The following is a 15,483-nucleotide window of genomic DNA, read 5'->3' as shown; positions in this document are numbered from 1 at the left end:
AAGTGGCCTCTCTTAGTCGGCATCCAGTAATGGATAAAATGGAAAGTCTATTGCTTGAGTGGATTGATGGGTGTACAAAACATGGTGTTCCTTTAAGTTATCTTATACTTAAGGAGAAATCAGTCAGTCTTTTTAATAAGCTGAAACAGAAAGCACTATGGTGATGAAAGTGTTGCGAAAGTGGAATTTAAAGGTAGTCACGAGTGGTTTGATCGGTTTCTGAAGCGAGGGCAGCTTCATAGTTTAATGTTTACTGGAGAGAGTGCTTCGGCTGATACTGTACTGAAGCTGCTGTAAGGTTCCCAGCAGAACTGAAGAAAATAACTACAGAAGGTGGTTATTCGTATAAGCAAGTGTTTAACTGTGACGAAACTGCAATTTATTGTAAAAAATTGCTGAGTAAGACATTTATTTCGAAAGAAGAAAAGCAGGCTAAGGGACACAAGGCGTCGAAGGACAGGTTTATCCTAATGCCTATTATTAACACCACTAAGCCTCTATTAGTGAACCATTCAGAAAATCCGAGGGCACTTAAAGGCGTTGATAAGAAAACACTTCCTGTTGTGTTCCGTTCACATCCAAGCAGTTGGAACACCCAAGTGCTTTTTTTCCTGAGTACATGAGCAGATACATTAGTCCTTTTGTTGAAAAATACTGTAGAGAAAATAACCTCGATAACAGGTGTCTTGTGATTGTGGATAATTGTGCTGCTCATCCGCCTGACATTACCGAGTATGGCAGTAACATTCGTGTTGTGTTCTTACCGCCGAATACGACATCGTTGCTGCAGCTGTGTGACCAAGGCCTAATAGCCACGATTAAAGCTTACTATACGCAAAATGTGACGCATTTTATTGTAAGTGCTACTGACAGAGAGGGCAACTCCAAAGCATCTTTGCGAGAGATCTGGAAAGACTACAATAGAAAACTGGCAATCGCCAACATTGGAGATGCTCTCCATAGGCTAACAGTCTCGATGAGAAATGGCTGGAGGAAACTATGTCCCTAAGCAGTGAATGATTTTAAAGGCTTCGAACCATCAACAATAAATACGACAACAGTGAGCTTGGCTAAGGAGGCTGGGTTTGTGGAAGTTGATGAAGATGATGTTGAAGAGGTTTTGGCATCCCATGACCAAGAATTGACAGATGAAGAGCTGGTGCAATTGCAAGAGGAAAGGATAACAATCGAAACCGAACGCAGTAGCGAAAATGAAGTCGTCAAGGGACTGAACGTGAAGCAGTTGCGTGAGATTTTCCCTGTGATTGACAGCGCTGCAATGATTGCAGAAAAGTATGACTTTAATTTTGAAATGGCACGTAGGTTTAGGGCAGGTTTGCAGGATGTTTTGAGCGCTTACAAAGAACTGTATGATCTAAAAATGCGCAAGGCTCAGCAGTCAGGTATACTGTCGTTTTTCAAGCCTTGCACATCAGCCACAGCAGACGACGAACCTCAACCTTTGACATCGAGGCAGGCAGACATAGAAGATGATGACCTGGCTGCCCGATTGGAAATAGACTACGATGAGATGACACCCCAGTCTCCTCTACCTCCCACCACCCCAATTTCCAACGACTCAGCCTAACACACCATCCCGATTCCCATAAGTGAAACTACATTGTACATTATTTCTACTTTATATAGTTTGTGTATTTTTGTGTTATTTACTATGATTTGTTATTTGGTATGATTTGGCAGCCTCATAGCTTAAAGGTTACTGGAGAGGGTGCTTCCGCCAACAGCACCTGCGCCGACAGTGCTTCCGCCGAGAGCGCTTGCGTGAGATTTTCGCTGCGCTAGACTGTGCTTCAATGATTGCAAAAAGTATTTCTACTTTATATGGGCTGTGTATTTTTGTGTTATTTAGTATGATTTGTTATTTGGTACGATTTGGCAGCCTCATAGCTTAAAGGTTACTGGAGAGAGTGCTTCTGCCGAGAGCACATGCATGAGATTTTCACTGCGCTGGACAGTACTTCAATGATTGCAAGAAGTATTTCTACTTTATATAGGCTGTGTATTTATCATATCATTCCTGCTTTTATGTGTTATTTGGCATGATTTGGTAGGTTATTTTTTGGGTCTAGAAATGCTCAAAAATTTTTCCCATATTAATAAATGGTAATTGCTTCACTTTACGACATTTCGGCTTACAAACTGTTTCATTGGAACGCTCTACCTTCGGATGGCGGGGGAAACCTGTACTCTCATTCGAAAAGTAAAGGTAATACACATTTAGCTCAAGTAACAGATTTCACTCTTTGCATTTTGAAGTTTGCAGTGTTTTAAATTCTTTTAAAATAATTTAAGTGATTTAGTTTTGAGTGTTTAACAATTTAATTTTTGGGATGCTTGGGAATGATTTTCAAGACTGATCAAAAGCATTCAATGTCCTTAGCAGCAACATCTAACAAGGTCTCTAGAGTTTTCAAACCATTTTGAGAGCAGGCTTTGTTCTTATCCACACATAACAGCAGTATATTGCACAAGACTGAACATTTTGCATCAGAATCCTTTGGGAAATTTACCCTCATGAGTGGTTCCAGAAAGACGTGCCCACAGTTCAAACGAATATCAATAATAAACACGAGCCATTCCATGCTAGCAGCAAATTTTGCTCTTGTATCTTTCAATGTAAGTAAAAAACATTCAAATGTTCAGATTCAAACCTTCAGAATTTCAGGTAATCTGCTTCTTCTCTTTTCCTTTTGTCCCTCCTCCTGATCTACCTAGTTCCTCCTATACCTCTCAGTTCCACACATCACTGTATTTCATTCCACTTTTTTCTCTGCTCCACCCTCCATCTGCCCATCATCCATACTTTCCTCTCATTGGGTCCCCAAGTCCATCTGCCCATCAAACTTCCTTTATTTGATTCCATGATCCATCTTCCTTTCTTATCAAATTCCATCTTCTGCATCCCTCTGTTGCTTCCACCTATCATCTCCCAGATGCCACTCTTTCCTCCTTCATCTGCTTATGACCCTCCTTACCTGGAACCACTTATCATTTGCCTGCTCTGGCTACACCCCTTCCCTTCACCTCTTTATACTGGCCAACCGCTATTTCAACCCAAAACTTTGGTTGTCTATTTCTCTCCACAGATCCTGCCTGACCCTCTGAGTTCCTCCTGTTGTTTGTTTAAGGAAATGTGATAGTTATGCAGGTACTTGCCATTATCTTCTAATCACCCTTAAACGAGGGGGTGCAGTACTGGGAAAGGTGTATAAAGGCTGGTGCTATTGTGTGGGAGACCAGCATTATAACCCTCAAGAGAGAACCATTGGAATGTTGGATTAACAATCATGCTAACAGTTGGATGAGAAACCACATGTATGGTTGTCCAATCTGCTGACAAGAAAGGAAGATGTGGAGAGAACCCAAATCATCTGCATTGGCAGATGAAATATAAAATGTAGAAACATGGAATTATCTATTTACTATTTAGGAAGAACAATGAAGTATTATTTAAATGGAAACTGACAATAGAATGTGCTTTACAGAGAGATTTGACTGACTGATGGGAAAACCAGTTAGAATGCAAGTATAGCAAGCAATCAATAATGTAAATTGAATGTTGGCTTTTACAACATGCAAGAAAAACTACAGTTTTGATACATTTGTACACTGCATTGCTGAGAACGTATTTGAAGATTTGTTTCACGTTTTTATTTTCATAATTTAGAATTTATGAAACTGTGGCAACCCTTTCATACTTTAACTGTGACAGTTCAGAGAAGGTTGATTTGGTCAATGTGGGGATGAAGGGATTGACTTATGAGAAACAATTGAATAGATTGGGTCTATAACTGGAGCTTAAAAGAATGAGAGGTGAATTAATTGAAATAGATTCTGAAAGGGTTTGACAGGGTTGATGCCAGGAGGAATTTTCCATTCATGGCAGAATCTAGAAGTGGATCTATCTGCTGTCCAAACTCATTATCTGGGATGGTCATCTGCCTGCACCAACATTATCCTAATACGGAACCCCAGTTGAGCACAACTTCTGTATCAAGTAAGTTACTTGCAGAGTACAAGAAGCTGTTGCTAAGTCTCAGATAGTGAAGCTTGAGTTCCAACCCCAAAACACTGATGGCTTTTTAGCAGCTAATTACCACAAGAGATCTTTTAACTGTTTTTAACCAGAGAGATGCAAAGAACAATTCAGATAAGGTATCTTTTTAATCAGGATCAGGCTACATATGCCAGCTATGAACTGTAAGAAGTTGAGGACAATCTTTGATTGTTTTCACTCTTGTTCATCTGCACTCTCACAAAACATACGTAGAAAGCCTGTAGCGGGTAATGAAGGATTTTCTCGCTAGAGCTTTTGCACATCGTCTACATGTGATTTGCTTGCCAAATGACACTTTAAAAATTTCCAAAAATCACTCCACTTTTTCCCATTTGCAAATTCTCCAGCAACCTTTGCGTTGCAACAATACATGCAGGTAACACTAGTTTCTGTATTGTACATAAATATTTCTTGTAGGGGCACTTTTCAGTGTAGCAGTTTCTACTGTCTCATTAAGCCATTCTGCTTTAAATGAACTGGCAGTTCACGGCATTTGCTTCTTTGGAATTCGACATAGTGAATCAACAATTTCTTCAATAAAATCAGTATAAATAAGCCAGTTCTAAAATCCGCAGAAAAATCATTTCAAATTCCACGCCATCAACATCGCCTGCATCAGAAACCGGAAAAGGAAATATGATTGTGTATGATCGTGAAATATACTTAACATGCCAATGAGGTAGAGGATGACAAGCTTTGGTGTGCAGTTTAAAGTCCTTTGTGTGCTAGAAGCTAAAGATGTGTGCATGTGCACACGCACACACCTTAGGGGGAACATTGCTGATGAGGTCAAAGTTCAGGTGATCAGGTTGCTTCTCAAGTCAGTTCCATAATTTAGTAATATTGTGACTGATCTGATCTCTGACTTTTGCAATGAATCATGCAGGCTCTGATGTCAGAGATCAACTGAACAGTCAGTTAATTGGCAATTCCTGTGGAAACCATGGCAAAAGACCAGTATAATCTGACCCAACGCACCCAGCACCTTCATGCTGGTCTTTGTAATCTTACTGGCAACAAAGCTGTTGGAAAAGATAATCAGGGACAAACACATTAATAAAGAAAAGCCAAATGACAAATTGTGCTTACATTTTTTTTTGAAGTAGTACAGAGATGATTGCCAATTGTGCTGCAGTACACATTGTGTATATAGACTTCTAAAGGCCTTTGATCATGTTACTTAAGTTTATCATCTAAATGAAAGATTATGGAATAAAAGGGACAGTGGCAACATTGAAACAAAAATAGCCTAAGTGCAGGAAATGCTGTAGGAAAAGTTGAAGTTCCATGGAAACAGTTAAAAGTATAAAAAAAAAGACAAATTACACTTCAATTGAATAACAAATTAAAGTTTTAAATGAAATACAGAATAAATTAGAGCACTACCAATACTACTCCAGTACTATAAAACTGTGTATTAGTTTCTATTAGTCATCGACATAGGAATTCATTCAGTGTACGCTGTTGACTGTAAATGGACAAAATCAGTGCAGACACCTAGTGCAGATAATGGACTGTCTTGATTGCTTTCCTGCATAAAATAATGTCATAATCCAACAAAAAATAGAGGCTTTTAATTTGGCCCAGTAGAGTAATTGTTATTTTTGGCTGGTGGCAAAATTTTTGTGACATCTTGGCGAGGGTCCAAAATATTTTAAAGTCAATAAAAAACAAAATGATCAAAAATCACTGCTTTTTGAATCAGCGTCCGTCGGCCCAAATGGATAATATTACACCAGCACACGCAACTGACACTATTTAAACACCGTTCGTTCTGAGCATGGTGTTGTGTCTAACGGCCATACAAACGCACGTAACTGAAGCTAGTTAGAAGCTGTTTGGCAAGTTTCCTGTCCCAATTAAGCAGCATAGTATTCTAACAAACAAAGGGAATCTTGGCTTTTTTTTTGATGAGTTTGTTTTTTTATGAGTTGTCCCAAATAAGCAGCTGCCCTGATTTACCGATGGCCCAATTAACCAGAATCCACTGTATATGGAACCCTAGACGCTATGCTGCAGAGAATAGCATATGTTCCAAACCAACAATGGAAGTTTCATTTACCATTGCTTTCATACTACTTACGTAACATTGCTTGTGCCAAGGTGAAAACAATGAAAGACCTCAATTCTGGAGAGATGGTGCAAAATGAAATGTCTACATTGGTCAACAAAGAAATAAATGCATACTCATCACCTCAATTAGATTGTTCACTTTTCATAAGGAAACATTTTACTTAAAGAAACTTGCGCATGAATTGTGACAGCTGTTGATCTAAGTTACACAATATCCAGGAAACAAAGCATGGGTTTTCTTATTCATCTACATTTTGTTTTAGTTGGAAAGTAAAGTTATTTCAAGGAATTTTACTGCATTTCATAATCCAAATTGCATTTTTACTTTGCATTTTCATTTTATAAAATGTTAAAAGTTTCTTGGATTATTAAGCAAGAAGGTACTTTTAGAATCAAAGATTAAATAGTGGTACCCCTATTAAATTCAACATTAGAAAAAACAGCACACACTTCAAAATTTTTTTTGGATATCATTCTTTATCTCGTGTAACAATTAATCATGAGTTAGAACATCATCAACGTCAATAGTTCTAATGCTGAATCTTTTAAATTTATACAAAAATATAGATCTTCCCGAAATTCCTTGTGATGACATACTGTGAAATTTATTCGACCAAGCAATTTAATGAATGGAGAATTACATCAAATCATCAAGGCCATTTAAAGGATACAAAAGTGTGCAATGCTAGTTAAATGAAAGATTACAACATTTCATCTTGCTGAAAAAAATTAGTCACTGATTTCTCTTATTCTGCGCAAGACTGAAAATGTCCTCACCTGCCCACTCCCTGCCGTGCTCACGCTGGCTTCTGTTGTTTCCAGACAATCACTCGGTCCATCTGCATCATGTGGCACTGCTTGTTCTTGCTTAGTTTGTGATGACTTCTGTTGAAAGTACATTGGAATTTAGAACATCAAGGAAAGAGATAGATTTTTTTTGTCTGCTATGCTTCTATGCTGCATCTCTCAAATGGAACTGTAGCTCCTCTCCTTACTCTTTAGTTTTAATGAACAGCAGCAAGCACCATCCCCCTCAGTGGCATGACATGATCAGAGAACAGCACGTCCACTGAGACCTTGCAGTGTATCACAATACAGACACAAAGGATGTGCTCAGAAATCCACAGACCTATTCTGACTGTGCTGTTAAAATGACAAGGGAAAAATCCTGTGGGGGTGGATGAAAATGTACAAACCAGCTCTGGTAGCATTTGATCACATGACAGGCATTTTATGGCCAATAAGCTCCTCCACATTAATTAGATGGCATAAAAATATTTTTTAAAAAGCTCCGGCAGGCATAAGCATTTCTCTTATCTGGCATATGTATTTCAGAACAGACTTTCATTGAAAATATATACTCCTTTATGGAAGAGGGCATTTAACAGGAACATATGTGCATCAGGTTTTTAAAAAAGCTAAAATGCGAAAAAGAATTCACCTCAGAAATAAAAGCATTCACTAATTATTCAGTCTGCCACAGTTGAATAGTAGCTCGAGTTCTACTTCAGAGACAACAGCACATAATCTAGGGCGGAAGCTTCGGTGCTGAGTAAGTGCTCCAGTGTCAGAGAAGTCACTTATTCGATTTGACATTAAACCGAAGCCTCAAGAGGAGTTCAAAAATTATAACAGCAGCAAATACAAGCAGTTTAGTGGTTCTTGGTGCATGCTACGTTTCTGGAAAAAAAAAGCCATTTTAATGCATGTCTTTCCAATTTGAAGGAAAATAAATTTGAACACTTAATAGATGGAGTACTTAGTCCTAAAGCTGCTCATGTAACTGATACTAGTATTAAAATCCCCAGTGTTTTCCATTATCTAACAGTTGCACAAAGCATGCTGGAAATGCAACCTCCAAAATACATCAGATCTGCTGTATTTCTGTAAGCAAAATATACACCTACAAGAATTGTAAAGTAGATCGTTTTTACATTTGAAGAGAAGTGGCAACAAGAGCAGAAAGGGAATGGAAATAACGGTAGAAAACCACAAGATCCAATTTTTGGTGGATCTGGCAAAAACAAGGTGGCAAAGTGAATAAATTAGAGACCCGACACACTTTTGTATGCAATGTTCAAAGCTTAACTCAAAATTGCTACATATGGCAATAGTGCAGTTAATCATTTACCTCGCCAGATGAACAATCTTCTTTTTCATTCCTTAGCTGCCATTGAATCAGAGACACAGAAGAAAACTGGCAACTCAGAATGGGACATTTGTTAACCATCCACAGCTACCTTGGTGGGACCTCAAATTCAGTTGATAATTTGGAATTTAAAATCCACACATTTATAGTGATGACAACAAAACTACAGGATTGTTGTAAATACCCACACAGTTAACTAATGTTCCTCGTGGCAGAAGCTTACTATACTTTCCTAGTCCAGCCTATGTCAGATTCCAACTTAAAGGTAGCTGATCACTGAAACATTCTTTGAAATGCTACAACATTTGGTGTCTGCAAGGGAGGAAGGATAGAATGAGATGGACCACCTTGCAAAAACCTATGCATTGAATTCAGACACAGCACTTCTAGCCCAATTAACCTCACAAAGTTCTTGCAAACACCTACAGACTGATGTCTCACTTGGGACATCACATTCACAAACTGGTCAATCAACAGCCTGACATAGGTGTAAGCACAGAATCATTCCTTACCAGTGCACCTCCATCACAATCCCTGGATGCATCCTAGGCTACCAGAATGACAGATCACTGCTGACCAAACAGGCAGAGTCCAAACTGCATCTCTAGCAGATAGTGAATGAACCAACACAAGGGACAAACAGACCACTCCCAGACCAAACTGAATCAAAAAACCCAGTTTGGAGACCTGCAGCAGTAAAATATTTAAAGGTTCAAAGGTTCATTTTATTGAGAAAGTATACACATACAACTCTAATATCTGTCTTCTCCAGATAGCCATGAAATGCAGAAAAAGATGGGTGTTTTTGAAGAAAAGACATCAACATCCCCACCCCTCGGCACGGAAATGAAAAAGAAACAATGCCTTCCACCCCTCGCACAAAAGATTAACAGATTGCCCACACAGAAAACAACAGCTGGAACATCAAAATCCTCAAAACCCCAACCCCCTCCCTCACAAAAAGACAGTGATAATAACATCAAACCCCCGCCTTGTAGAAAAGAACAGCACCAGTAGCATCAAAACTCCTAACCCCTCCTCTCCTGTACACAAAAAACAAATTGCCCACACAGGAAAACACCAGCAAGAACATCAGACCCCAAATTCCCAACTCCTCCCTCTCACAAAAAGTAACATCATATCGCCCACCCACTAATCGGCAACTAGAAAGAAAACATCGAAAAAACTAAAGATGATCAATAATCGCTGCCCTCGGAGAGGCTGCTGGTTCGTGACGCTGTCCTCGGAGGAACCGCCGGTTCGCGTCACTGCCCTCGGAGGAACTGCCGGTTCACATCGCTGCCCTCGGAGGAACCGCTGGTTCGCGTCGCGTTGCTGCCCTCGGAGGAACCGCTGGTTCGCGTCGCTGCCCTCGGAGGAACCGCCGGTTTGCGTCGCGTCGCTGCCCTCGGAGGAACCGCCGGTTCGCGTCGCGTCGCTGCCCTCGGAGGAACTGCCGGTTCGCGTCGCATCGCTGCCCTCGGAGGAACCACCGGTTCGCGTCGCGTCGCTGCCCTTGAAGGAACCACCGGTTCGCGTTGCGTCGCTGCCCTCGGAGGAACCGCCGGTTTGCGTCGCTGCCCTCGGAGGAACCGCCGGTTCGCGTCGCTGCCCTCGGAGGAACTGCCGGTTCGTGTCACTGTGCTCAGAAAAGCCACTGGTTCGTGTCGCTGCCCTTGTAGAGGCCGCTGGGTCCCTGCGCTTTCGGAGATGTTTTTGAAATTCTGAGATTTATGGATTGGACTCTCAATTCTGTGTTTTTTTTTTTGAGTTCTTACCCATACTTTCTTGTTGTCGATTGGCGGGCTGGGGCTTTGGGTGATCCATTAGTTTTTGTGTGAGGGAGGGATTGGGGGTGTTTTGGGGTTTGCAAGTTTCTGTTTCTTTTTGTTTTCATGTGTGGGGGGCAGGGGATTGATGTTTTTCCTTCAACTACTTCTATGGTTTTCTGTATTTTATGGCTACCTGGAGAAGACCAATCTTAGAGATGTATTCTGCATCCGTACTTTGATAATAAATGAACCTTTGAACCTTTTAAGTGCAGTACAATGATCACATAAATCTCAGAATATCGACAACTTCCTCCCATCAGCATTTAAGGAGAGCTGCCACATGAACTCAGTCTTTCCGTGAAGAGACCTGCCACGCCATGTCTAACTGCCACTGACCCAGCCACGACTGCCGGTGCCCCCGTGGCCTCTGTTGAAAGTGACCGCTAATCTCCTCTGCATTCACCTCGATGCTTCAATCTTCTTCAATGCTTCGAAATGGAGTCGTTCCTGACCCCACGCCCATCCCTGGTCTTTTCCACAAGGCAGTTCATGTTTTTGGTCCTCTTTGGGATCTCATCTCTGGTCCTCTCCACAAGCAGCTTGTGTTCTTGGTCCTCTCCAGGCACAACAGAGCTCTGGATCATTTGATCAAGTTCCAAAATGCATGTCACGGGCTCCAACAGTTTCCATAACACAATCAAGACAAAAAGAACAAGTAGAAGACATAAAGAAAGTGAAATAATTTAAGAGGTTGGCTATCTGGAAGATGTCACCCAAGGAAATGTAGTTTGCTGGCACCATCTTGACCAGAAGTGAAATATTGAGTATGAATGTGGAAGATAATTACATAGCTAACAGAAGGGTACTTTCCACATTCCAAAGATGTACAAGTTGGTAGATTAATTGGTCATATGGGTATAATTGACCACCACCGGCTTATTGGGCCAGAAGGTCCTGTTACCATAAGACACAGAAGCAGAATTTGGCCATTCCACCATAGCATTCACCACCAATCCATCATGGCTGATTTATTATCCCTTTCAACCCCACTCTCCTGCCTTCTCTCTATAACCTTTGATGCCTTTTACTAATCAATAACCTATCAACCTCCACTTTAAATACATTCAATGGTTGGCTTCCACAGCCATCTGTGGCAAAGAATTCCACAGATTCACCACCCTCTGGCTAAAGAAATTCCTGCTCATCTCTGTTCTAAAGTGACGTCCTATTCTGAAGCTGTGCCCCCTGGTCCTCGACTCCCCCATTATAGGAAACCTCCTCTTCATATCCACTCTTATCTAGGGAAGGCATTTTAATATTCAATAGGTTTCAATGAGATCACCCTTCATTCTTCTAAACTCCAGCAAGTAATGGCACAGAGCCATCAAATGCTCCTCATACATTAACCCTTTCATTCCCAGGATAATTCTTGTGACCCTCCTCTGGACCCTTGCCAGCCAGCACATCTTTTCTTAGATAAAGGGCCCAAAACTGCTCACAATACTCCAACTGTGGTCTGACCAATGCCTTATAAAGCTTCAACTGCATATATCTCAAAAATAAAGCAGATTAAAGAATGAAAGGACCAGGTATGCGAACACTTAAAAGGACAGCTGAACCATTCACAACCACATTCAGCCGCAATTATAGAATGGATAATCCACCTTGGTTTTGTCCTAATTTCCTCAGCACCCCAGAAGCTTTGACTGAGTTCACCACATGATATCAATAAATGACAACACAGGCAATCAGATCCCACCATATTTTGCTTACAGTACTTAAAATTTGTTCTGTCTTTGACCATGTAACAAATTTGCCCAGATCCAATATGACTAATTGTCGAATCCACTCTGACTCATCAGCAAAGCAGTGAAAGGTGTCAACAATGCGGCTACCACACTGTATTTATTTATGAATATCATGGTCACTGATTCCACAGCTACACATACAAAATACTGGAGGAACATAGCAGCTCAGGCAGCAACTATGGAGGGGAATAAACAGTCAATGCTTCAGTCAGAGACCCTTCACCAGGAACTGGAAATGAAGAGAGAAGAAGACAGAATAAGAAAATTGGGGCGGGGGGGGGGGGGGAGAGAGAAGGAGGACAAGCTGGAAAGTGATGGGTGAATCTAGGTGATGGGGGAAGCACCTGCTGAGTTCCTCCATCATCTTGTATGTGTTACTCTGGATTTTCAGCTTCTGCAGATTCTCTTGCGTTTATGATGCCACTGATTCCCACTTTGGGTTGACCCTTCTGTTTCAGGCCTTTTCGCAGTTTCAGTCCAAACACAAATCAAAGAGATAAATTTGAGAGCTGTGGTGACATTGACTGCCTCTGGCATTTAGGCAATATATAATGTGGCATCAAGAAGCTCTGTTAAAAGTCAATTGATATCCAGGAGATAACACTCCATCTGATTGTGTCACATCCTGCACAGATGGTTGTAGTTGTTCCTAGGCCCCACCTCCTTCAGCTGCTTCATCAATGAACATCCTTCCATCAGAAAGAACAGGAGGGAGGTCACAGGAAGGCAGTGTTCTGAGCCTCTTACTGTGCTCCCTACATAATCACAACTGTGTGGACAAATTGTGTCCAACTCCATTTACAAGTTTGTAGATAGGGGGCTGAATCTCAAGCATCAATGAGGTGAACTATAGAGGAGGAGCTAGGGAGCCTTGTGGTATGGTGTCAAGAAAATAACTTCTCCCTCAATGTCAGCCAAATGCAGGAGCTGCTCACCAACTTGAGGAAGTAGGATATTTACATGCGTGTCTGTATCAATGGTGCTGAGCTGGAGATAGTTGAGAGCTCTTCAGAGTAAATATCACAAATCTGACCTGATTCAGCCACTTTGATAACACCACCAAGAGACCACATTAACGCCTTTATTTCTTCAGAAGGCTATGGAAAATCTGCATGATCCTGATAACTCATCAATTTTATCAAAAATCAGTAATGCAGTTAGAATAAATTGACAAGTTCCAAGTTGAAAAGAAAAATACACTTACCTCAGTTTCTGTAGCTTGGGAGTGTAAGTGTTGGCGCAAACGGAGCATTTCCTTCTCTATTTGCTGAATCCGTACAACTCTCATCTGCATTAACATGAACTGAAGTTAGAAAAGGGAATTCTCTCTTCTAGGCTATTGAAGTTATTCTATGACAATGTTAGCATTTGTGGATATTTATGTTCATTTGGATATAACATTTTACAATATTAACAGATTTGATCTTTTACTCTTTACAAAACAAAAAAGAAACAAAGATAAACTTAAATGAGATTTTGCAAATGTATTTTGAACAATGAAATCAATACCAACTCTTTTCTTTGTAAGTGACAAGAAAGAATTTCTCTGTCCCTGTCATGAATCTCTGGAATTCTCTTCCTCATTAATCATGGGAAGTTGAATGCACTTAAGGCTGAGATAGACTTTTCAACTGCTAAAAAATCAACAATGCCATGTGGGTGATGAAAGTTAAAGAACATGGGATCCAAGCTGCATTGGCAAACTGGATCCAAAATTGGTTTGGCGGTAGGAAACAAAGGGTATTGGTGCATTGATGCTGGAATCTTTGCTGTTTGTAGTATTTATGAATGACTTGGATTGGAATGTAGGTGGTCTGACTGGTAAGTTTGCATTTGACACAAAATTGGTAGCAAAGAAGCCTTTCTAAGAACACAGTGGGACATTGGTCAGCTGGAAAGTTTGACAGAACAGTGGCAGATGCAATTTAATCCAGACAATATTGAGGTAGTGCATTTCCATAAACTGAATTTTGGAAGGAATAACAGAATAAATGGAAGGTACCTTAGGAGCATCAATATACAAGTCAATGAAGAGGCAACACAGGTGGCCTCTTTGCACTGTTGCCATCATATGCTAAAGAAATGAGTACAGGAGCTGGAATGTGATGTTGCAGCTATACAAAATATTTGTGAGACTGCAAAAAAGTTCTCAAGGAATGGAAGGTTGTAGTTACAAGGAGAGACTGGATATGCTGATCTATTCTCAACAGAAAGCAGGAAAGTTAAGGGGTGAGAGGTTCCAGAGGGCTTTTAAATTCTGAGGGGTATAGGTGGAATAGATCGTCACATCATCTTCTTCCCATGGCATGGGAGTCTATAATGAGAAGGCACAGGTTTATGGTGAAAGGGAAGACTTTAAAGTAGATCTAAAGATCTGAGGGTTACATTTTTCAGAGGGTGGTGGTTACCTGGAGCAAGCTACCAGAGGAGGTTCACAGAGGCAGATAGAATTAAATGTTTACAAAGCAGAATTAGAATCAGAACCAGGTTCAACATCACTGACATATGTCGTGAAATTTACTGTTTTGCAGCAGCAGTACATTGCAATGCATAATAATAGAAAAACTATAAATTACCATAAGAAAGTATGGCAATTAAAGAAGAGGAAGTGCTGGCGCTTTTAAGGAATATAAAAGTGGATTAGTCTCTGGGTCCAGACAAGATATTCCCTAGGACCTTGAGGGAAGTTAGTGTAGAAATAGCAGGGACTCTGACAGAAATATTTCAAATGTCATTAGAAACAAGGATGGTGCCGGAGGATTGGTGTATTGCTCATGTGGTTCCATTGTTTAAAAAGGGTTCTAAGAGTAAACCTGGCAATTATCGGCCTGTGAGTTTGACATCAGTGGTGGGTAAATTGGTGGAAAGTATTCTTAGAGATGGTGTATATATAATTATCTGGATAGATAGGGTCTGATTAGGAACAGTCAACATGGATTTCTGCGTGGAAGGTCATGTTTGACAAATCTTATCGAATTTTTTTGATGAGGTTACTAAGAAAGTTGACGAGGGTAAAGCGGTGGATGTTGTCTATATGGACTTCAGTAAGGCCTTTGACAAGGTTCCACACGGGAGGTTAGTTAGGAAGGTTCAATCGTTAGGGATTAATATAGAAGTAGTAAAATGGATTCAGCAGTGGCTAGATGGGAGATGCCAGAGAGCAGTGGTAGATAACTGTGTGTCAGATTGGAGGACGGTGTGCAGCAGTGTGCCTCAGGGATCTGTACTGGTTCCAATGTTGTATGTCATATATACTTATGATCTAGATGATGGGGTGGTAAATTGGATTAGTAAATATGCAGATGATACTAAGATAGATGGTGTTGTGGATGATGAGATAGGTTTTCAAAGCTTGCAGAGAGATTTAGGACAGTTAGAAGAGTGGGCTGAAAGATGGCAGATGGAGCTTAATGCTGAAAAATGTGAGGTGCTACATTTTGGTAGGACTAATCAAAATAGGACATACATGGTAAATGGTAGGGCATTGAAGAATGCTGTAGAACAGAGGGATCTAGGAATAATGGTGCATAGTTCCCTGAAGGTGGAATCTCATGTGGATAGGGTGGTGAAGAAAGCTTTTGGTATGCTGGCCTTTATTAATCA

The 15,483-nt window shown here is 40.6% G+C and overlaps 1 protein-coding gene across 6 annotated transcripts in view; it reads right to left on the bottom strand.

Annotated features, from left to right (window-relative positions):
- The window catches only part of apc (APC regulator of WNT signaling pathway), a 210,190-nt gene that overhangs the window by 29,644 nt on the left and 165,063 nt on the right, over positions 1-15,483 (bottom strand). For all 6 annotated transcript variants that reach the window (XM_072281388.1, XM_072281392.1, XM_072281389.1 and 3 more), the window contains 2 exons: positions 13,085-13,168; positions 6,929-7,036 (listed from right to left, as the gene is read on the bottom strand). In XM_072281388.1, the coding sequence (XP_072137489.1) occupies positions 6,929-7,036; positions 13,085-13,168 (192 nt within the window). The remainder of the gene's footprint in view (positions 1-6,928; positions 7,037-13,084; positions 13,169-15,483) is intronic.

Source organism: Mobula birostris, chromosome 17, assembly GCF_030028105.1.
Source record: "Mobula birostris isolate sMobBir1 chromosome 17, sMobBir1.hap1, whole genome shotgun sequence".
Lineage (NCBI taxonomy): Eukaryota > Metazoa > Chordata > Chondrichthyes > Myliobatiformes > Myliobatidae > Mobula > Mobula birostris.
This window is presented reverse-complemented; position numbering and strand designations above follow the sequence as displayed.